General features: G+C 48.7%; 1 protein-coding gene across 3 annotated transcripts in view; it reads left to right on the top strand.

The window, feature by feature from the left end:
• The window catches only part of LOC5667465 (uncharacterized), a 48,980-nt gene extending 35,507 nt beyond the window's left edge, over window positions 1-13,473 (top strand). For all 3 annotated transcript variants that reach the window (XM_061647022.1, XM_061647024.1, XM_061647023.1), the window contains one exon: window positions 88-13,473. In XM_061647022.1, coding sequence (XP_061503006.1) covers window positions 105-4,721 — 4,617 coding nt within the window. In that variant the 5' untranslated portion in view covers window positions 88-104 and the 3' untranslated portion in view covers window positions 4,722-13,473. The remainder of the gene's footprint in view (window positions 1-87) is intronic.
• The last annotated feature ends 4,461 nt before the right edge of the window (window positions 13,474-17,934 follow it).

Below are 17,934 nucleotides of genomic sequence, written 5' to 3'. Positions count from 1 at the left end.
CAAACATTTCAATTTCTGTTTTTAATGCGAACCTCTAAAATATCTCTAACTCGTTGCCTTCTTTCCATTCCGTCCTCCCCGTAACAGTGATCAACAAGCGCGCGATGGCTGCCTCAGTCTACGCCACGCCGCCGCCGGAACTGAGCGGCGAGGAAGCGGTGCTGAGCGATGCCTCGAACTCATCGCAAACCAACAGCTCCCACAGCTCCACGCTGAAAGCGTCCAAGCGTACGCTCTCGTCCTCGTTCCTGAACGCGGCCACTACGCAAAGCAGCACGCTGACCACCACCTCCCAGCTCAGCTCGGACTCGCTGCCCGATCTGTCCAAGAAGCGCCGCAAGCAGTCGATGCCGATCCGGTTCTCCTCCAACGGTGCGGCCATCGAGGTGCCACCGGCGGCCGACACGACGATAGTCGATGTGGACGAACGGTCCGCCGATGAAGCGCGGCCCGCTCCGGAAGAGGAGCAGCAGCATCGAGCAACGGGGGAAGCGAACGGGTCGCCGAATCCCGCCAGCCCCGCAATGGAAACCGGCGACGACGAGGAGGAAGCCGCCCTGCTCGAGGAGCAGCAGAACAACTTCCAGAAGATATTCCTCTCGAACCTGAGTCAATTACAGCAGAAGCACCTGCAGCTGCAGCAGCAACATCAGCAGCAGAACAGCGAAGGGTTTCTCGGGCTAGCCAGTGCCGGTGCAACGCTGCCGGAGAGCTTCCTCACCTCCAAGCTGAACAGTTTCATCGCGCTGAGCGGCGTGCGGGCAGCGGCGGATCGTGAATCGAGCTCGCTGGCGCGAAGTGAGGACGAGGAGCACGACGATGGCCGGGACGAGCGGGCCCAATCGCTTGCCGAAGAAGAACCGAGAAGCCGCGAGCAGTCGCCTGTTAGAAAAAGCGCCTCTGCCAGTGAGGATGATGGGCAGCGGCGCCAGGACGGTGAGCGCGAAGGTGGTAATGGGCATCCAACAGCACACACGCAACCGAGGCACGATTCACCGACGGCCGACGATGGGGAGGGAAAACGGCAACCGGAACAGCACGCCACGGCAGCAAGCCCACCGAAGATCTCGCTCAAGAAGGAGCTGCTGATGGACCCGGAATGGGACGGGGAAATTCGGAGCAGTCTGCCGAAGGCGGACGACTGGATCTCGATAGCGGGGCTGTCCTTTCCGTTCCCACCGGAGGCGGCCGCCGCCCTGTCCGCCTCGGGCTATCTGCCGCAGCTGCCCCTGCTGGGCGTGCCGTCTGTTTCGGCGTTCGGGCCGGCCGGCGAGGGCAGCGGGGCCGGGCGCGGACCGGGCGTACCGCCGCTGCGCATCTTCAACCCGGAAGCTTACTGCGACCTGTGCAACAAGGAGTTCTGCAACAAGTACTTCCTGAAGACGCACAAGGCGAACAAGCACGGCATCTACGAGCCGGCCGCGAGCAACGGCAGCGCGGACGCGAACAGCTCCGCCCTGTCCGCCATGAGCAACCCGTTCAATCCGATTCACCAGCTGTCGCAGGTGTTCCAGCTGCAGCAACACCCGGGCCCGATGGCGGGCGAACCGATGGAGAAGCAGCTGCCGGCGCTGGCGCTCGAGACGGAACGTATGGCGCCCCAGTCGATGCTGCAGGGGGGACATGTCCAATCCCTGGCAGCTGGTCAACAGCAGCAGCAACAGCAGCAGCAAAGTCAGCAAAGTGCGGGCAAACCGATGCCACCATTACCAGCCCGCTCGGCTCACTCGCCAAAGGTCGCCGGGGGAACGCCCAACCCAATACAGCCCACCGTGTTTTGTGACATTTGTTTCAAAAAGTTCAGCAGTCTCAGCGCCATGCGCAAACATCGCAGCAAGGCGCACGAGCTGTCGAGCAGCAGTAATCATCAGCTGCAACAGCAGCAACAGCAGCAGCAGCAGCAGCTTCATCAGCAACAACAGCTACAGCAGCAGCTTCAGCATCATCTGCAGCAACAATACCACCAGCAGCTGCAAAACCAACAGCAGCAGCAGCAGCAACAGACCGCCAAACACGCCAGCTCCCGGCAGGACGCGCCGGACGCGGGCGGTGTCGACTCCACCGCGAGCATCACGCCCAGTGCGCTACAGCTTCCCGATGGGTTCCGCGAGGACTACACGATCGAGCAGGAGGACGCCACGTTCACGCCGCAGCCCCGCAAGCTGTCGCCCCATTCGATGCAGGCCGCCAAGGAGGCGAACTTCTCCGCGGACAAGCTGCGCCGTCTCGGCGTCGTCAACCCGGAAGCGTTTTGCGAAATCTGCTGCAAGGAGTACTGCAACAAGTACTTCCTGCGCACGCACAAGCTGAAGCGCCACGGCATCCTGCCCACGCCGGACGAGCTGAAGGACGAGGCGCGCCAACCGTGGGCCCCGTTCCTGCAGACCAGCCCGCTGAACCTGATCATGGGCGGTACGGCGGCGGATGTTGTCGGTGCGCAGATGGCGCTGCAGGCCGCGTCCCCTTCCTCACTGCGGAAGCTGATGGCGGCTGGTGGCGGTGAGCTGACCGGGGCGGGCAATGGCAGCAGCAGCAGCAGCAGCGGCTCGATCGCGATCGAAGGTGCCAAGGGGGTGGAGATTAAGCGCGAACAGTCCCCGTCGGCGAAGCTGGACAATGGCGGCGGTGAGTCGGACGATCAGCAGCAGTCGCAGGACGGCGCACCGGGCAACGGGAGCGGTGCCGAGGGGGCCAAGGACGGCAGCGACGAGGATGCGGAAGCGATCAGCGTCGACCTGCAGAAGCTACAGTCCATGATCATGCAGCTGAACGATCTGAACAGCATGCAGCAGCAGCAGCAGCGGAAGGTGGGCTGCGGCGTGTGCGGCAAGGAGCTGGCCAATCAGTACCTGCTGCACGCCCACATGATCCAGGAGCACGGGGCGCTCGCGCTGGACAACAACAACGGCCCGAAGGGGTCGCGAGTGCCCACGCCGAACGCCGACGCGCTCGAGACGTGCAAGCAGTGCGACAAGGAGTTCGCGAACGTGTACATGCTGAAGCAGCACCTGGTGGAGGTGCACGGCGGCGGGCTGCCGGGTATGGCGAGTCCGAAGCGCGAGGGTTTCGTCACGCCGGAGCGTCCAACGACGGGACCGCTGGCGGGTGGTGCTGGAAGCGGTGGTTCGGCCGGTGGCAACGTCCCGATGCCACCGGGCGCTCCGGCGTACGCCGACCGCAAACCCAGCTTCTCGATGACGCCCACCAGCAGCTACTGCGAGATCTGCAACAAGGAGCTGTGCAACAAGTACTTCATGAAGACGCACATGCAGCGCATGCACGGCATCGAGATCGAGAACGGGGCCCAGATCGGGGGCGTCGTGTGCAACATCTGCAACAAGGAGCTGTGCAGCAAGTACTTCCTGCGCGTGCACAAGCACAACACGCACGGCATCGTGGAGGAGGGCGCACCGCTGCCGCAGCCGCGCCAGAACGGTGCGGCCGCGCTGGCCGGCGAGCTGGGCGCGGAGTCAACCGACGGCGGGTTCCCCGGCGGACCGGCCGACCTGAAGCCGGGCGAGGTCAGCGACCTGAGCAACCGGTACTACTCGCACTTTACCGAGGTGTGTCCGCTGTGCAGCCGGCGCTTCCGCAGCGCCAAGTGGCTGCGGGCGCATCTGCTCTGCGACCACGGCAAGGTGGGCGTGGAGAAGCTGAAGGAGCTGGAGCAGAAGCTCGGCGCCCAGAACGGGGGCACGTTGATGGGGAATGGGCCGGGTAGCGCCGGCAGTGGCAATAGCCGCAGCAAATCGAACAGCCCGTCGCTGAAGGTACCGAACGGGGCGGCGGCGGCAAACAGCGATGGCGGCAAGTATGGGCCAAAGTCGCCGTTCGGTGGACTGAGCCCGGCCGAGGCCGCCAAGTTCCTGCCGAAGGGGGCCGGCAGCATTCCGGCACTGTTCGGGCCGGACCAGCAACAGCCAGGCTCGCCGATGGGCGGCCTGAAGGGGTACCAGTGTTCGTACTGCTCGTTCGCGACGCCACTGCTGCCGTTGCTGTTCATCCACGAACGGTCGCACTCCAGCTTGAGCATCGTACAACAGCAGCTTCTTCAGCAGCAGCAGCAGCAGCAGCAGCACCATCAACAGCAAGAGGAAGCGCAAGCGGTGGCGGCTGCGGCTGCGGCGGCGGCGGCTGCTGCGGCCGCTGCCCTCGGAGCGGCACCGTTCGCACCGCTGCTCAAGTCCGAATCGGCCGTCTCGCTGGCGAAGGACCAGCCGGCCAGCCAGCTCATGCCCGGCACCTCGTCCGAGACGCCCTCGTCGACGCCGGCCTCCACACCGATACCATCGCTGTCGCAGGAAGCGCTCAACCTACACCAGCAGCCGGCCCGACGCTCCCAAAGCCCCGAGCGGGCCGGATCGCCCCGCCCCGAGCCGGACGCACCGCCGAAGCCAGCGTCGCCCAAGCCCGCCTCCTCGCCGTCGGCGCGCGGTGAGCCGGCCGCGATGCTCTCCGAGGTGGCCAACCTGACCCAGCGCCCGGCCGTGTACGCGCTGCCCCAGCAGAGCGGCCCGCTCATGATGCAGTCGTTCCTGATCGAGGAGTCGGCAGCAGGTGCCGGCGGGGGTCCCCGGTCGCCCCGGGATGCCGCCGACAAGGCGGACGGGTCGTCGCCGCTCGCCCCGGATCACAGGTTCGTACCAGCCGTTGTTTTCCTACCCGTTAAAGAGCGTATCCTCTCGCCGATGACAATATCGTTCAATCTGAGCCCGGCCTAAACCGAGCCGGGAGTGGGAACCGGGTGTGAACGCTCGGACCGTTCCCTTCCTCTCTAGTCTCTAGTCATCCAAATTACCCGACCGGCTGAACCGAGTGCTGACCGGGCAAAATCAACCTTGTATCGCAAAGAAAATCCGCAAATACGTACGTAAAACTTATCCTTTCGAAGAAGAAAACAAAAATCCAAATCCACGACCTAGATCTATCGCAAGAAGAAGAAGAAGAAAAAAGTATAATAATATGTGAAGCTAGTGAATGTAAAACCCCTAACCTTTAAAGTAGACCTAATCGCCGGGAGCGAAAGCATAAGTTCTTGGTTTGCCGGCAGCAAACCAAGCATAATGCTATGGCCTGTCTGTTTCGACGCTGTCAGACACTTGTAGAGAAATTCACACAAGACAGAAGGGCTTTAATCGTAATCGTTGCAACAAGTATCACCATCCAAAACGCGTTTGGATGCAAAACTAAGGCCATACACACGCAGCAAAACTAAGCAAAACTTCCTTCATATGTGTAGTGCGTGCAGGCATTGGTGGTAAAGGTGCCACCTTACATGCAGGATTGAAGCGCAAGACTGAACCAAAGAGAGAGTTACCTATAAAAAAAACGCTAACAAACACAAACAAACCAGCAAGGTCATTATAAAGTCTCTGTGCCATGTCCCCGCTGTCACACTGTGTGGAAGGATGATTGTTTTAACCGAATCAGTAAACTGTCAAGCTTTTTATCAAATTGCTCCCACACAGCCCAAGCAAAGCGAAGTAGCGACCGAAAAAAAGCGATCGAAACAAAACAAAAACAATGAATGTTTGTCTCGACTAATCTTTCAAATGATATGGCAAATTAATCAAAATAACAACAAAATAGAGCGTGTAATGCATCTGCCCGTGGGTAAGAGGCGGATGAAAATAAGAGTGGGTCCACGGGTGCGCCTGTGTGCAGGAGATTCATTTAGCGGCGTGGCAGGAAGGCAGCAGAGAAGGCTAACTTCTTCGTGATGTTCTAACAAAGTTCCTATTATGAGTAAAACTGAAACAAACTGACAACTGAACTTGTTGTATCTCTTCGGGTATGATAGATTTTTTTAGAGAAAAAGTCTTACGCGTCGTTGAAAGAAGGATAGAGACGGCAGAACCTAAATTGTGCTTTGCGGCCATTTTCGCGTGATAGGAGATGCGCAAATAAATCCGCAAACATAAACCAGACGAACAAACAAACAAACTCGATAAGTGTGTAGCGCTAAAATATCATTTTTTGTGAACGCCATAGTAGGGATTGTTGATAATTTATGCAACCGATTGTACCATTGAGCGCAGAGAAGAAGTGTTTGTTTGAAATGGTTTAAAAGCGCTGCATCGTTTCTGATTGTTTGCATCTTTAGGTTATGTGTAGTGTAGTGAAACAAGAACGTAACAAACAAACAAAAACCCAGACAGAATGTATATTTATGCAAACACAGACAAACACAAATCAGGGATGATGATGTATAGGAGAATCATTCCAAAACATGCATTACCATTTACTCAGGGTATTCGATCGTACAACCGATGGCAGACCGGAAGAGAGTGCAACAAATATTAGGCTAAACGTAACTGCGAGCTACCGAGGGCAAGGGCGTGTGGCGGCACGCAACTATTCAGGGATGATAAAAGGTAGTGCACCTACCACTTAGAACGTAGACAAAGTACACGTCGCCGCAAAGCGCAGAAATACTTATCCAAACTCACACAAACACCGAAAGTTACCAGAAGGCGCCGTAGATCCTGTAAGTACAAGAGATTCTATTTAAACGAAGATAACAAAAATAAACCCCGCAAAGCAAGGCAACACAAAGTACAGTGGGTAACAGGGCCGGGAGATTCGGGGCAAGCTCCCCGTTGGCCACAACAACACTTCCTCCTTCAGTACGTAATATGTCGTCGTAATATGTTGAGCGAACCAAACATTCAAATCATTGCTAGTCAAAACCGAAACCAAAGGGCGATTAGATCATTAAACAAAATCTACCATTTATAGCATATACTTATACATATACATATACATACATTATTATATATATATCCTAGCGTAATTACCTAAACACCCCTAAAACAAAGAAAACTTAAGCTGTTAGTGTTAGTATGCTGTCTCTTTTTCCTCAGCTGTTTTAACGCAATCCTTTTACCACCCAGCAACCCACAACAGAGTAATTACCAAAGAGGCTCGTTAGACATTTGTTGCAACCAAACTCTCGGGGCAGCAGAGCTAGTTTAAGTTAGTGATCGCTTTTAAGTTTAAGCGATCTTCCCGTCTCGTGTTTGACATCATGGAGGAGTCGAGCAGCCCGTAGTACAGCCAGTACGCAGTAGAAATAGGCGAGTTGCAAGATCCTTAGGATAACAACCTTGGTGTAACTAATTTGTACGCTTACTTTTTTGACGTCTTTCCGTTCGGTGTCACGGTGTGTCCCTTTTCCCGATTCGGTCATATGCAGACGGGGGTGTGGCTACCCCCAATTGGTTCTGGCAGAGCTCTTCTGGTTTTAGTGTCCTGTTTCCGGTATCAGTAATTGCTGTTCCATCAGTCGATCAGTCCCGCTTAGCAGTTTAGTAGTTTAGTACAAACGAACCAGAAGACAGTTCCCTTCTCCTCATTGGAGGTTCCAATCCCAGCGATGCGTTAAGATAAAACAACATACAAAAAACCCCCGCAAATCTACGGCAACGGGCAAAAGCGATCCAGGATTCTCGAGCAGTTGCTCAGGTTTAGCGGGAGAAAACCCCCGTCGTTTGCACTTCAGTGTATCGTACGGTTGGTCGCGGAAATTCGCAAAGCGATTCTGCACAATTGTTGATCCACTGCTTTGGCACCTTTTGTGGCGAAGCGGCAGGATATATGGCGGGTGCGTAGCAGGCTCTCCAACCCGTTGGTTTCCTTCGAAACAAGACATGAAGGCGTGGAAAGATAGGAAAGACTTTCTTGTAAGAATCTTCAGGGTTGGTACCAAGCAAGACAGAGAGCAAGAGAAAGAGCGTAAATGCGAGAAATAGCAAAACAAGGACTATGAATGCGTAACATATGATGATAATAGCACGTTTTCTGCAATTGCTATAAAACAAAACAAAAAAAAACAACAATGGAACTGTACAATGCTGTGTGCCTTTTTTTTAGCAATTGCGGACAAACGGATCAATAAGAAAGCGTACCCAGGCTCGAAAGCGGAATAGAAGAAACGAAACAATATACAGAAGGAAGTGAGAGAAACACTGCAAACAAATGACGTAAGCAAAGCACGGGCTACAGGAGCGCGAGATGTGTGCGTTAGGGACGTTCGGAAGCTGGATTGTTTGAGTAATTAAGAATTAATTAGTAATATTTCATATATTTGTAATATATAATTTCGGGTGATATATGAAGTGTTTGTAATTAATTGTGACCGGGAAGACTAGACACCACGGGAAGACAAATGACACGGGCAAGAAACACAAAAGCGACCGGGTCGTAACAGCAAAGGGCAAAACAATAATTGATAATAATGCAACTAGAACATGCTAAAGACCTAAAGTGTGTATGCTTTGTAAGACCGAGCAATCGGCTGGTGATGAATGCTGCAGGAGAGAACTACTTAGAGAAACAGCAGAAGCAGCGAAGGATGCTACATAGAGTACTGTATCAAACACATGCCATAGTTGGTATCACACCTTTTCACTATCTAACTTCGACGACAGACACACACACAGACAGAGTATTAGGCAGATGTTAGGACGAAACTACACCAAAGATCAAATCTGGCGCCTGATCGAATATCATCAACTATACATCGCGACTGCTAATACCTCAACAAGAGACTGAACTTCCAGCAGATAATCACACGATCCTAATGATGTTCCGTTCGTCCACGTTACGCTATCTCCTATCAATTGCTGGTTTCTTCTGAAATTTATTCAAAACCATTCGTTGTCATGCGTTGAAAGTTAAACGCGAGGGAAGACCGATTATTTTGAATGCCATATTTAGATGACATAGAACACACCATTAGCTCCATATTTAACACCCTTTTAACAATGACTGAATGCGTGTTGAATGTTTTGTCCATCGTTTTCCACCTTAGACATCCACCACTAGTCAACCTGAGTCGCTAAGAGATAGCGAAACCTGGAGTCCCGGCCCGTGGGGTGTTTTGCATACTCCGATTTAATTAAATCATTCGTAACGGCACATAATCGCTTGCTTCATGGTTCTTTTAACGCTGTCGACAAGGATGTGTTTGTCTAGCTTACAGCTCAACAGCGTAGAATCTAGATCGCCTAGATCTAAAAGTCTGTTTCGGGTTCTAAGGCGATACAAGACACAAACACTGCGAAAGAAACCCCAAAGAAAATTCACCCAGAACACACACACACACCACAGGATTCTTCAGCCAGTGAAGTTTCCCTTCTCAACGGTGGCATGGTAGAACGATTGTGGCATCCGATTCGTTATGGCGCGATAGCATTTTGCATCGAAATGAAGTGATTATTAGGCGCCGCTTCAGACGTTGCTTCGCTGTCTTTGAAAGCGTGCGCCGTTGAAGTTCGTTCGTTCGCTCCGTGCCACGATGGAAATTGTTGGCGCGATAAGGTTTAGATGTTTTACAGTCAGTTTGAGAGTTAAAGTTTGAGGCGAACTAACAATCTTATCGCGATTTTGAATGTGTTATTTTATGAATTGAAATAGCCGTGGTCGTCGGTAGAGATGAGATTTGTAAATCGGAAAAGTTTGAACAAACTGGCGCCATGTTCGCGAGTCCTTCGGGATGACACCACCCATCTTCCCGGCGCGTGCTTTATGTCCCAGACCGAGTGTGCACAATGTTAATGAACGACCCATTAGTGGTTTTTATAATAAAAAAAAAGTTTCGTTTTTCGTTCGATGTGACCAGCAACACATGGAGCTGTACCGAGCCACGGCCAAAACTTGCTGGACAGTTTGGTGGCGATTGTTATTACACACACACACACACACACACACACACACACACACACACACACACACACACACACACACACACACACACACACACACACACACACACACACACACACACACACACACACACCAATATCTCACCCTCTCTGTGGCAGCAACTGCGAAAGGAGTGTATTTTTTGTGGTTACAAAACAAACAAACAATTCTTATCAAAATATAAAATCCCCTCTCGCGCGCTCTCTCTCTGTCTCTTTCGCGGTGGCTATTATGATAAGCCGTCGTTAGTATTTTGTTCGCTTCCTGCGCTGGCATAGTACTGGTGTGGCCACGGGACGGGTGGTGGCCGAGGGAAAATAAATTATTTATCGATTTTATTTTTTGTTTCACGCGCGTACGCCTGCCATTTCCTTTCCTCAGCGGCCTCAAGCGTTCATTATGCTATCTCGAAGTCATTATCGAAGCTGAAGTTTTTATTTCGATTTTTCCCATAATATCTACCGAAAGTGCCAGTGCCCGAAAAAGCGAAAAAAAAAAAAAATAACAGTAAAAACTAATGGTATGGCAGAGGAGGTTTGAGGGTGTGAGAAAGAGAAAGAGACATGCGACAAACGACTAAACCCGATCCAATATCTGTCGAAGTCGAAGACTGATACCATTTCGGCGGTAACGTCAACATCCAACGCTGGGTCGTCGTGGCCCGGGGAGCCGGGACGCGCTGGGACACATATAAATCCGTCCGGTTTTTGTCCTGCACCCTTCCACACACTACCACTACTACTACTACTACTACTACTACTCCCACAAACCGGTCAGTCTGGGGTGGATTAATGGCGAGCCCCTTCGAACTTCTGTGCGGATGGGTTCTGTAAAACTGGTCAATCCATTTCCTACTTTGTGGCGGGGAGAGGGTGGATTGGTGGCGAACCAGTAAGGATCATATAAATTTGATTAAATTTATGTATGTGCGCAGTTAATGACCACCGAACGGTTCATTGGGTTGGTGTTTTTTTGTTGGGATGCCACCATCTCTGCGTCCGTCTCGGGCCCTTTACTGCTGCACGATTGGGCGGTTATGTGTTATTTTACGCCTCTTCGGGCTCGGGGGCTCACTGTTTGGGAAGCATAAGGTTTTTGTTTTGTTGTTTTCGAATGTGACCGAAGATGCGTCTGCGTGTGTGAGTTGGAGTGTTATTTTAGTCTTATTGTTTGATGTGTCCACTTCAATTTTTATCGACCAAAGGCAGAGGGAGCGCACAACATTTGACGCCACGCCAGAAATCTTGTGCTCTTCGCTGTTTTTTTTGCGCCAATTTATCACGCTGGACACCATTTTTGCCACTCACACACACATGTGTCTGTATCGCTAGTTTGTCGTAAAAAAATCAATAACGCTGGAAAACGAAATGCATCATAAACTGTCGCAGCTTTGTGGTGATAAATTACATTTTTTTACACACAAATATGTTTCATCCCACGGGCCGCTTTTAAAGCGCGGCAGGGAAGCTGCACGCAACCTTTCCCCCACTCCCAAACACGAACCTGCAGAGATGGGCTCGAATTTCGCTTTTCTCTCTAGTTTAATTGTTCAATACTGAACGTTTATTGCTGCTTGGCATAAAAATCGGACCCTACTCGCCACAGGATACCGAGCAACGGGCATCGCAAGGGCATGCCAATCCCAAAAATTTAACCGAAAATATTCAAAATCTGGCACAATTAATGGCTCCTGCCACTATGTAATGCTTTATTCCATTCAGAGGAAAACTTTTTTTTCTTCTACTTTTCCTCTCAATGCTCAATTCCAATCGCGTGCTCGTTCCGCGATATGTTACACACTGTTTTGAAAATAATAATGGTTTTTGGTTGCGCTGCACAAGGGGGACCCCATGCTTTGCATTCGAAGGAAAACCGATCGCCGCCACGGCATTGTCCCTTCCGTCAATGTTAACAAACGTTTCCCTTCGAAACCTTTTGGGTGAACCGAGGAGAGAAGGGGACTGCAGAAGGTTCGTATCTCTTCCCGAAGGTCCTAAAAACTATTGAACAACGACGGTTGAACCAATTTGCAGCCTCCGCGTGTGTGTCTGTGTACAGGACACGTTCGTCGCTTGGTGTTTTTGGGAGATTTTTCGTCCTTTTTTGCGTCGTTGTTCGGATATTCATGATTCATTGCTCTTTGTAGTATGTGTGTGTGTGCATAGATTTGTATTTCTTCTTTTGTATTCTACGACTTCAATTTTACTGAACTAGATTCAAATTCACACACTGACAATTGTATGAGATTGCTGATTTCTCCCTTCTTAAAGGGAACGGTCGTTTCCACCGTAACCAAATTAACAGCATAAATTATAATTATTCCATGCTGCTGCTGCAGGACACATGCACAAGCGAAAAGCCGATTGTATCGATGAATTAACGGCCATCGGCACGGGGCAAACGGTCGGTCGGTCGGTCCGAAACACTCGTAGGAATCAAAAATTTGCATCTCATTTTTGCGGGAGGGTGAGTGAGTTTTGGGTTTCCATATTTTGCAGCAGTAAGCTTGCGAAGCTAGGGTGGAATATGGTTTTTGGGTAATTCTATCGGCAGTGCATGTGCCGAATTTGTGAAACGAATGCATTTTTTCTATTGCATTCTTCAAGGGCACGTGATATTTTCACGTTGCTTTATCCTGTAAAATGAACCCTCCAGCTCGGGACAAACCCGATGGCAACCGAGAGCTGCTTTTTTTGTTCGAAAATGAATTTCATTTCACAGTCCCTTTGCAAACTGATACAATGGCCAACGCCTAGATGACCCTTGTCCAGAATTGATCAGCGGTTGATAGCAAATAGCAGGCGGGCGACGAAAGTGGACGGAACAAACCAACCCGAACAGAGATAAAATAAAACAAAAAAATAACAACTTGACCACCAGGGTAGTACAAAGATTGGCTCAATTTACCGACGACTTGCCTACGACGCGCATTATTCTGCTCCGTATCTCGAGCACGGGAGCTGCCAAATGCAATAAAAGCGCATCAACCCCACGTGTAACCGAGGCAGAGCGGGTAGGCAGCAGCGATCGATACTCGATAGCCTGTCGTTTCGAAATCGTGCAACGCGAGAACAATTGTGCATAATCGGTTACGGCTGAAACCTGTAATCGATGCGCGCCGGGAACACTGAACGCAGCAAATGGCCGTACATCGCGAAATGTGGATGCTTCAACGAGATAACGTAATGGGATCGATTATTATAACAAGGAAAAAAACAGCGAAAAAAAACATGAACATTTCAAGGAATCGGCAAGGCGAGCCAAACGATGATTACACCAACATCACATAATACACATAAAATCCACCTTCTCAAACAGGCGAATGAGATAGGGCAGAACTACAAACACATCGCGTAAAGAAAAAGCATAACAAAAACCTTATCCAACGGATGATGGTTGATGATTTTGTACAAAAAAAAAGAAAGAAATCGAAAAATATTGCAACCATGTAACGACAGTGCATGGCATAATGGTATGTGTAGTTAAATTGCATTTAGAACGCAGCAAATTTGGAGTTTATTCGTATGTCTCTCGTACTCTAACTATGAATTGAACGCATGCATTCACACATATATATATCTTAGAACAAATTCTCAGGCGTCCAGAACTACAACAGACATTTTCGTGTGTAAGGATACGTAAGGAAAGGGAAAGCAAACCGAAACCTAACTTACCTACTACTATGGTTGCCGGAATAATTGTGTGTACTTTAAGGAAAGAAATAAAACACAAACATTTAGTAACAAATCCACGCCCCACTGCAAAGAAGGAAAGCATACTTCAAATGGAACAACATTTCAGGGACGGGAAAACTGTTTCTAGAAACGCGAAAACTGCTTATTGAGGAAATTTTGTTTTCAGCAAGTTTCATACGCGTAACATTACATTAATATTACAACCAAAGCCGAGTGGCGATGGCACTGGATATCCTTCCCACTGTGAAGAATCGTTTGTTGTGGACGTAAAAAGCAAAACAGTGGACAGTGTGTGTATGGTAAACAAACTTATATCGTAACAATTATTAGTAGCAGCAGAACAAAGCAGTGTTTTATGAGGTTAAGGTTTTCGGGGGGCTTCGTGGGCGGGTAAAGAAACAAACAAAATACAAATTGCGTGAAACAACATTGTTCAACAGTCTCAGGAAGTATAACAAGACACAACAGCAAACTAATAGACTAACAGAGGAAGGTAAAACAATGTAAAACTATGTGTGAATTATCTCTCAACACACAAACGAACACTATTACAAACAAATTCTCTTCCTAAAAAAGAAGATAACACAAGAAAGAAAGAAATGAAACACAAAAATAACAATAACAATAGCAGCAGATAAGTGGAACCTATAAAACGCTGCAAACGATAAAAAAGTGGCTAATGGAATAGTAACAAAAGTGCAAGCAAAACGGAAAATCAAACCAATAGTATGTTGCGTGTATATGGTTAGACCGGACAAAGATACAAAGTAGCAAGTAACAACAAAACGTACCTTTTGAAGCAAAAACCCTAAACTTAATGCAACTCTAATGCAACCAAAACAAATGGAGCAAAAAGGTGGTGGAAAAAGCATACATTTAAAGCAAAAAAAAATGAGCGAAAAATCAAAAGAACCTTTGTACCCGTGTGCACCTGTTATTTTGTAGGTGCCACTGGTTCAGGTTCAAAAACTCCCCCCGTATCACCTTCCTACAACACACACAAAGAATAAGCAAACAGAACAAGAAAACACAAACAAAACCCGGTAAACAAACCCGTTTTGCTCTCAAATACAAAGGAAACAGAGCGTGAGTTTCAAAATGCCAGTTACCAAGTTAATGTTTTTTAGTTTCTTTTTTTTCTCACGCGGTTTTACATCGCTCTGTTATGGCAACAAATGAGTTGAAAAGTTGTTTTGTTTTGTTTTGTTTTTTACCGTTAAGCAAAGCTGACCGCTTCAGGTAGTTATGGATGGTACGCGCTTTTTACGAGTTTCCGTATATACTAATTGCAAAACACAAGTTTACAAAGCACTTCATTTACCTTCGCCCCACGCCTAGCTCAATCAAATAATCGTTAAAAGATCATATCCGCTTCTTTACGATTTTAACATCACATCAAACAGACTCACTCACTGTACGGAGGCGATGTAGCGGCGAGGCTGTACAGGGAGGGCGAGACGGATGCTGTGTTAAGGGCTGCAAGTTGAAGATTTCGACAGTCGGCGTCGGTTGTTGGTTTGGTTGGGGGTCCATCCATCATGCAATTTATGGTTTGTGGATGGATTATGTTTTATAACCTATAAAATTGCACATCCTTTCTCGACAAAAAGGAAGTGTATCCTCCTACAACGCTTGAATATGTTTTATTCAACTGCGACAATAAAAAAAAGAAACAGCAAGCAGTCGTTTATCGTGCTCTCGTAATGTGGTGTGCGCCCTCAGTCCGGGTCACAGTTTACGACATTTGATGTCATGTTATTGGGTTGCAAAACTTTTAGCATCCTTGTTTGTCGCTCGCTCGCGAAGGCCACAGTGCGTGTTGGGAATTAAATGGTTTATTTTGCTTTAAACTTCTTCACTTCTTAATGCAACATAAACTCGCTGGAGTTAACGTGTCCAACGGCTTCATCTGTTTGTAATTTTTCACACGCCAAGTAAACATGCATTTGCACGTATCCGTGCTCCGGCTTGTACATTTGCAATGGACCTTCGGTCTCATTCTACTCCACCTTTCAATCAACTGTTCCTTCCAAAATGAGTCTATTTTGTGCACTCTTTCTCTTTTCACGCCCAAGTAAAGAAGGAAATGTTGGCTACTTGATTTACTATTTGTGTTCATTTAGTTGGGATTGAATCTATATTTTCGTATCCCCCTGTTTCTCCTTTCCTTTCCCTTTTTCCTATGCTTTTGTTTCCCTCTTCTTAAGTAAACTAGACGATAGTAGAGCTAGATGGGAGCGTGGTAGGTTCGAATCGCCACTACCACCTTGTCGATTTACTTCTGGCCACATGTGCAACGGGCTCCTTCAGGCGTTCGTCTTACGTAAAGTGAAATTGCGAAACAACCACAAAACGTGTAGCATACATCAAAAATTCTGCTCTTTTCCCATGCTCTCGCCTCTCTATTCGTTGGTCCTCCACCATCACGCTCAGAATCAACAAAAGCGAATCTAGCGCATTTGTTCGGTTGATTCATACTGTTTTTTTTGTACGTCAGTTGCTTGGTTGTTTGGTTGGACTCCACACCGCGATGATGGCAGAGTAGTGCTACACCATATTGAGGTATATTGAAAAACATCACGAAGCAAGCAACGCACCAGCATCTTGGAAGCTTGCATAAACATTCATCAGTGCCGGATGGACGTGGTACCATCGATAGCTAACGCTGACGCACTTCCGCCGATAGTGGTGGTGGCTGGTGGTGATGGTGGCACTTTGCAAAAAAAAGAAGGGAAATGGTTTTCATTTTCCACCCTACTCTACGCACAGACGAAAGATGCGTTTCTCGGTGCTCTCTATGCTATGCTGGGTATGCAGCATCAGGCCAACGTACACTGGGCATGGTTTGCGGGCTTGTTGCCATTACCAAATCTAGGACACAGAGCCCGGTTGGACCGACTTGGTTGCGTGAAACTGCGCTTTTCTCTATGGGCTTTTTTTTGTTGCTTTTGCTGAGGTTTTGGCACAGCAAATGTGGGTTGTTCAATTTCCTGCTCCTGCACACACACACACACACACACACACACACACACACACACACACACAAAGCCTCTATATGTGTGGTGAGTATTGGCATGTTTTCCTCTGGTCCTTTGCCTCCCCAACTATCTACATATTCTATAGAAAACATGAAAATGGGCAAATGAAGAAGAAAAAAAGCTTCTTCTCTTATCGTTTGGAATATCTTACGTAGGCCAATGTGTTGCTTGTGCCAATTTTTACCTTTCCCAGCTAGCCCGGGGAGCAAAAACCATTCGAGGGTCTTGCAGTTTAATGCAGAAAGACAGCACTGGGTGAGATTGTACAATGGCACCGTCCAATCTGTTTTAAGGAAAGTTTTATTTTAAATTCTTTATAATCCGTATTTTTTTAAGTTTAACGAAGGCTTTTAAGAATTCCCTGATAGCAAAGATTTGTTTCACAATTTTATTGGAAACATGCATTTTGGCATTTCGTTTTCACAGATGTGCTAGATTCAAATCCTGCCTAAAGCTAGACCGAAACGATCGTTTTTTTGCGTTTAGAAATTGAAAACAATTTTATTGAAAATAAGGCTTATTACAAAGCTTAAATACCTCATCTTCCCGATGTATTTCCCCCTCTCGTCATCGGTAAGCAAATATGACCACATAGGCTTTCTCTCGTCGCTCGAATGCATTACGAAAAACCTTTCACCGTAGCTCCATTTTTCCTTTGTACAAGTCAACACATTTTTCATCTTTACCGGAACGATCCTAACATTCAATTTCTTTTACCAGATAATTTTACCTTGCACAAAAATGTGTAAAAAGGAAAAAGTGAGTAAGAACTGAGCCGAACTTTGGGGCCAAATTCGTCTTGCTCTAGACTCCTGGTCTCGTAGCCATTCCGACACTGCCCCGGCCGAGTGTACTAGCCCGTGAAGATTCTACTTACATTCGCAGTCGTACCAACGCAGGTCGAGAGAAGAAGTAGCAGCAGTAGCAACCAAAAAAAAACGCCATTCTCATGCTGGCGATGATGATGAAAGTGAAGAAAAATTTTCCGACAACAGAAAACTTTTTTTTTCTGTTGTCCTTACCTCCTTACCTCCCCATCGCCTCTCTGTGCCGCCCGCCGCAATGCATTGCGTTTTTCATCGCTAGAGTAGATCCTATTTTTCACAACTTTCACTTTTGCCGAGAGCAGCAGCAGCGGCACAGCATACCAATTCGGAGGGTAGTTGGGAAGCAAGAGTTTTGCACCGGCAATGCTGCTTCCTTCTAGTTTTTTTCCCCCACCGCTTTTTCGGGTGGCTGAGGGGTGTTGGAGGGGCTAGAAACGGTGGCGTGTGTTGCGGTTGCGAGCGATTGCATGAAGAATTTGATGGCTAGAACGTGAAATGAGACCGGAGAGATAAATGGAAGGATGATTTATACCCGCCCAGGCCAACGCCAGCCTCCCAATACCTCCCTCTCCCTTCCGGAATGCCAGTTGACGAAATGGTGAAGAAAAAAAAAACAGCCATGCAAAGACACTCTCTCTCTCTCTCTCACTCTCGGTGTGTGTGTGTGCT

The sequence above is a fragment of the Anopheles gambiae genome, chromosome 2, assembly GCF_943734735.2.
Source record: "Anopheles gambiae chromosome 2, idAnoGambNW_F1_1, whole genome shotgun sequence".
Classification (NCBI taxonomy): Eukaryota; Metazoa; Arthropoda; class Insecta; order Diptera; family Culicidae; genus Anopheles; species Anopheles gambiae.
The sequence above is the reverse complement of the archived record's forward strand: the minus strand, read 5'-3'. Positions and strand labels throughout refer to the sequence as shown.